This window comes from Coptis chinensis, chromosome 2, assembly GCF_015680905.1.
Source record: "Coptis chinensis isolate HL-2020 chromosome 2, ASM1568090v1, whole genome shotgun sequence".
NCBI lineage: Eukaryota > Viridiplantae > Streptophyta > Magnoliopsida > Ranunculales > Ranunculaceae > Coptis > Coptis chinensis.
In genome coordinates this window covers 36,482,204-36,487,514 of record NC_141457.1, presented here as the reverse complement: position 1 = coordinate 36,487,514, position 5,311 = coordinate 36,482,204, and the positions used below count along the sequence as shown (strand labels likewise).

General features: G+C 37.0%; 1 protein-coding gene across 1 annotated transcript; it reads left to right on the top strand.

Moving 5' to 3' along the window:
- The first annotated feature begins 2,692 nt into the window (after positions 1-2,692).
- On the top strand, positions 2,693-3,490 carry LOC147515909 (uncharacterized). The gene has a single exon (XM_086594523.1). The coding sequence runs from the start codon at positions 3,078-3,080 to the stop codon at positions 3,327-3,329; it is 252 nt and encodes an 83-aa protein (XP_086450649.1). The 5' UTR covers positions 2,693-3,077; the 3' UTR covers positions 3,330-3,490.
- Positions 3,491-5,311: the final 1,821 nt, after the last annotated feature.

Here is a 5,311-nt window from a genome sequence, read left to right as displayed (position 1 = left end):
CGCGCGCTACTCGAACTTGCATTCCAATCTCCAAACTTGGACGTACACTATCATGTTGTGACAGGATGCAAACTAAGGCTTGTTCTATCCATGCAATTTACTCCAACCACTAGAAATCGAACATGTTCCTCACATGAGCTTCATTAACCCTAAGAGAGGGTTTGAGCTCATGATCCTAAGATGTATTGAATTACTAAGAAGAAGTAGATAGATAGAGAAATAGGTTGAGAAGAAGAAGAAGAAGTTTTTTTATTTTCTAAACTATGGAATTATTTTCCTAAAAATGAAACTAAAAGAGAGAGAAGAAGAGAGTGGAGGGCTACAAGGTCACAAATCACAACTAAATTGACAAGTTTATTTAGAGCACCACCTCTCCTATTTATAGTTACAAATTAAGGAGTGAAATGAGTGACCAAGATTACATCTCACATTTTCAATCCAAAGGTTACAAAGTAATCTACTTTTATAATGGAATTTATTTAATCTAAGTAGAGAAAGTGGGTGAATAGTAATTCCCATTACAAGATAAATAATTAGGAGCGGTTTGTGCATTTATTAGGTGGAGAAAGTGGGTGATTACATAAGCTTCCACTTGATCATGATATGATGAATAGCATTTGGAACTTTACTTTGTCTTGGTTCGGGTCTGTTTTAATTCCTAGTCTAGTCAATTGATATAACCTATATACCATTGCGTAGAGCTTGCCGCGTTGATTGTTTTGACAGGTCACACGCCCAAAACAGAGTTCAGAGTCAAAAGATATGATTTTCTGAAATTTCGTTAATTTTTTTGCATGATTTGACCAGAGTTGACCCGGAATTGACTATTTTGACCAGGCTTCATGGGCTTGATTATGATCTTTTTAAGCTTCTAATGGGATTATTTTGAACTTGATAAAAAGGTTTTGTTTCCAATTAGCATATTCACCTTGTTTCCATGCTAAAATGCCGATTTTTTTTTTATGAAATTTCATTATTACGTGTCGTAATCTGCAAAAGCATGAAAATACAATTAATTTGCATTTATTACACACATAATTAACCAATATGTAATGTCTCTACGGAGTTTATATTACAGTTTTGGGTGTTTATCAACAAGCACGAGTTTACTTATTCTTATAACTGATCTGCTAGTCCTCGTTTCATACCGAGAGTACGTAGTTTTAGGTTATTTCCTAACCACGTGTCATCCGGACAGTAGGGGGAAATCCCTTATACATTGTAAGGAAAATGAACTACTTTCTTTGATGAGAAAAAGTGTTGCTTTCCTAGTTTCCTTGACCAGAATATTTGTGATATATGATAGAAAATCAAGAGATGTATTGGTAGACGCGCATCACTAGGCTTGCTTGCCAAGAAAGTGTCCTCACCTAAGTAAATGGAGCAGATATTTTTGGTAAATATGTTGTCGTGACCGTATTAACCAAATAATATAATTGATAAAAGAAATTGGTCCAAGGCCCATTTTCGGGTGCAAATTACTCTAAGGACCAATGTTTTTTTTAATTAAATCACTCACAAAGACAATTTTCGGGTGAAATAACCTGTAAGAACAAATAGTCCGGATTTGAAATAAATATTTTCCGATTTTACCTTTTCTATCGTTTTGCTATGAACAATGAGTGTTTATACCTTATGTTGATGTAAGAACAGTGATTGTCGTTCATACCCAAATAGGTGAACGTACCTCATACATTATGTTAATGTATGAACAGTGATTGTTCATATCTCATGTTGATGTATAAATAATGATTGTTCATATTCCAATAGGTGTTCTTATTGATCATACATTATATTGAGGTATGAACAGTGATTGTTCATACCCCAAATAGGTATGAACAATGATTGTTATTGTTCATACTCCAATAGGTATTTTTACTGATCATACATTATGTTGAGATATGAATAACCCAAATAGGTATGAATAATGATTGTTCATACTTCAATAGGTGTTCGATCTTACTGATCATACATTATGTTGAGATATGAATAGATTGTTCACACTATATACACTAGGTCGTTACGGTTGGGTCGGACCGTTTATTATTTCGCGCCAGGAATATATTTAACCTTTCATCTACGATAGCTGTTTTTAATTTCGTGTCAAAGTTATACTTGAACACCTTTTATCTACCCCGTTCCTTGTGAATTAAAAATACAAGATGGTTTTGAAAGCTACTCCTCCCCAAGAGTCACTCCCTAAATTGATATATAGATGGTAAGATGAAACGCTCGTAGTACGTAAAGTTGATCACATGCTACCACATGGAATAAAGGATTCCCCTTCAGCATTGAGCCATCCACTCATTATTAGTTAAACGTTAACTCATTCTTTAAATTTATACAGTTCATTCTATTTTAAGTAGTTACTTACGCTACAATACATAATTTCCATAAGAAGGCAGTTCACTTTAAGTGCCTTGGAGGTACTTGAGGAGAACTTGAGTAGTGAAGTTTTGTGTTAAAATGGAAAAAGTATTGTCTTAATTAGTGCTGTAAACCACTACTTGGTTCCACTAGTCTACACTCGATCTGTATCTAGCCTTAACTTTTACTTAATAAAGTGTAAAAGAAAAGAAAAAGCAATCAATAAAAGGAAACGAGAGTGAAGGTGAAGACCATCCACTCCTAATTACAGAAATATTACTAATTATCTAAGCTAGTTTGGTAGGCAGTAATCCAGAAGGAAAAGTCGACGATGGATATTTATTATGGTAGAAAGGAGGTGGTACGAAAGGCCAAAAAGTTGGTATTTGAACAACAAACCAAGGCTGCATGTTAAAGCAGAGGACAATATCACTCATTTCCTTCCCAAAGTTTTCACCAACTTGGTATCAAATACCACTTCAATTAATCTCCACCGTTCATGTTGATCAAAGTTGTCTAGAACGACCTTTCAAAATTCGGGACCTAGCTAGTGATCTACTCAAGACATTGTTCTTACTATAAATTGCAGATCGATTGAGAGCCTTGGTACATTTGAAGCTAAAGAAAGTACAAGATACTGCCATTTGAAACTAACACGCAGAAACACATACATTCCCATAAAACATCCTTGTTAAGTCTGTGCAGGATCAATGGGCAGGCACAGGAGATCTTTTTCCTTCTTTTCCATCTTCAATATATTCAAGTCGAGGAGATCACGTGAAATTGATGATATGGGATTGGATGAAGCAGTGAATGTGCGAAAAGTACGTCCAAGTGACGACGACAAAGATTGTTGGGTAGCTGAGCAAGATATAGACAGGAAAGTTTCAGCCTTCATTGCCAGATTCCACGAAAGTCGAGTCTCAGACCCTGACCGTCAAACTGTTGCACCTATCAACTAAACGAGCAGAACGTACTGTGTAATTTAAACCAGCAACTTGTGTATCCCCATTTGTTATTTTTCTTCGTTGGTAATTTATATATGTATGTTGATTAGTTTGTCAATTCCAATAATAAATTAGAAGACAAGTATTTCCTCATTATTAAAACTCTCGTTCCTTTATTCATGGCAGTTGAGAATATATTTGCTTCTTATTTCTTAAATGACAGTAGTACGTTCATTATCTGGGGACTGGGGTGGCCGGAGTGTTACAGTGTTAGGACTAATGAAGTTTAATATTAGATAGCAACAAATATATGCCGACTCCATAAACCTAATCCTAACTGGATACACTCGAGCTACACGATTGCCTGCAGTACCCAAGTTAGCCGTGTAACTTATAAATTAATTTTAGCAATTTTTTTTTTTTTTTTATAGTGGATTTTAGCAAATTATCAGTTTTTACATAGATTTCACCAAATTCTCCAAGTTTTCCTTCAAATTCCTCCGTCACAAATGATATACTTACCGAATTGGTACTGAATCTGAACTTTGTTGCTATGCTTAGCTTGTGTTTCAACTTTTGACATGTTCATGATATTTTGTCACTGTTACATAGATTTTAAATAACATGTAGATTCTAGATTTCAACCAAATTAATTCTCCGAGTTTACATTGGAAATCATCCGGAGTTAATGAAATAAATCCTTACTGAATTAGTACTGAATCTGAACTTTTTTTACTATGCTTAGGCAGTGTTTGAATTGACTGCTTGTAACTGAATTTCGCTTAACCGTGCTTTTAGGCTTTTAGCTGGAAAAAAGGTTAGCCAAACGCAAGCTCTTATTATGAATACCAAAAAAAGAAAGATTACCAAAAAAAACAGCTCTTATTATGATGGTAGAGTGAAAAAGAGATGCACCTATGCAAGTCAAGATACCATCCAATTTTAGTAGTAAATCTCTGGTGCTTATGGCGTATCGCGTATGAACTATATATGCCATGGTGCAATGATTTGAGCAAAGTGCAAAACGCCAAAAGTCTACTTATGCCGGGCTAAAAGCAACAGAGTGTTGTCCATTTCAGAGTTTTAGTGCAGTTACAATGAAGGATGACCGCCTATGTATGTCAAGTAGGATTCCATTTCGCGAGATCCTTTTAGAGTCCCTTTTGTTGGTTCTACCATGTGCAGACTTAAGCAACGGATGGTCTTAAACCCACAAATTAGTACAACTATTATTCCAGTCCACAGTGGACTGTCCACTGAAAGACTACTGTCGCCCATGCATTGCTGCAGAGTCCCTTCAAACACAGGTTACACAGTACATGAAAGCAAGCCTCAGTGCCGACTAAAACCATGTCTAGGCATCAATTTTCATTTGTGTCGGGCATGCCTATGATGGCTATGCCGGCCTTTGATGCCATTCGGCTCCCTTGTAACCTAAATATGTGCAACCCAAGTGAACTAAAGCATCATATGCGTCTTAGAGCTAAAACTGAATGGGCAAGCAAGGGGGAGAGATGTACTGGTTATTATCATCAAATTGCCAATGCTCGATGTACTAACCCATTTCTCTACCTCCGATCTTATAGGTCTTTCTCCAGGAATAGTGCTCATCCTCACTGACTGGCTGAACCCGAGTGGGTTGCCTACGTACCCCGGGGGGATCAAGCCGAACCGTAGTTCTCCTCTTTTATATATCTCCTAACCACTTCTCTCTCTCTAACCGCTAACCGCTCCCTTATCCCACGATCTTCTTTCTAGTTCCATGACCACTAATTGTCCAACTATCTCTTGATATATCGCGGCTTTGTTATCGTACTCCCGTATGCCCCTTCACTATTCTGCCTCCCTTTGGGTCACTGAAACCACACTGGTCCCTATGCCCCTCCAGATTTCGCGTCCCTCCAGATTCCGCACCCCTTACATGATTCGCGGACTGGATCACGTGCTCCCTCTTTCTTCTACCTTACGCTGTCTCGGTCTCGAAGACATGTCATCTT

Bases quoted from the DNA above. Each gene is read 5' to 3' on its own strand.
- LOC147515909 (XM_086594523.1), top strand. From the start codon at position 3,078: ATGGGCAGGCACAGGAGATCTTTTTCCTTCTTTTCCATCTTCAATATA.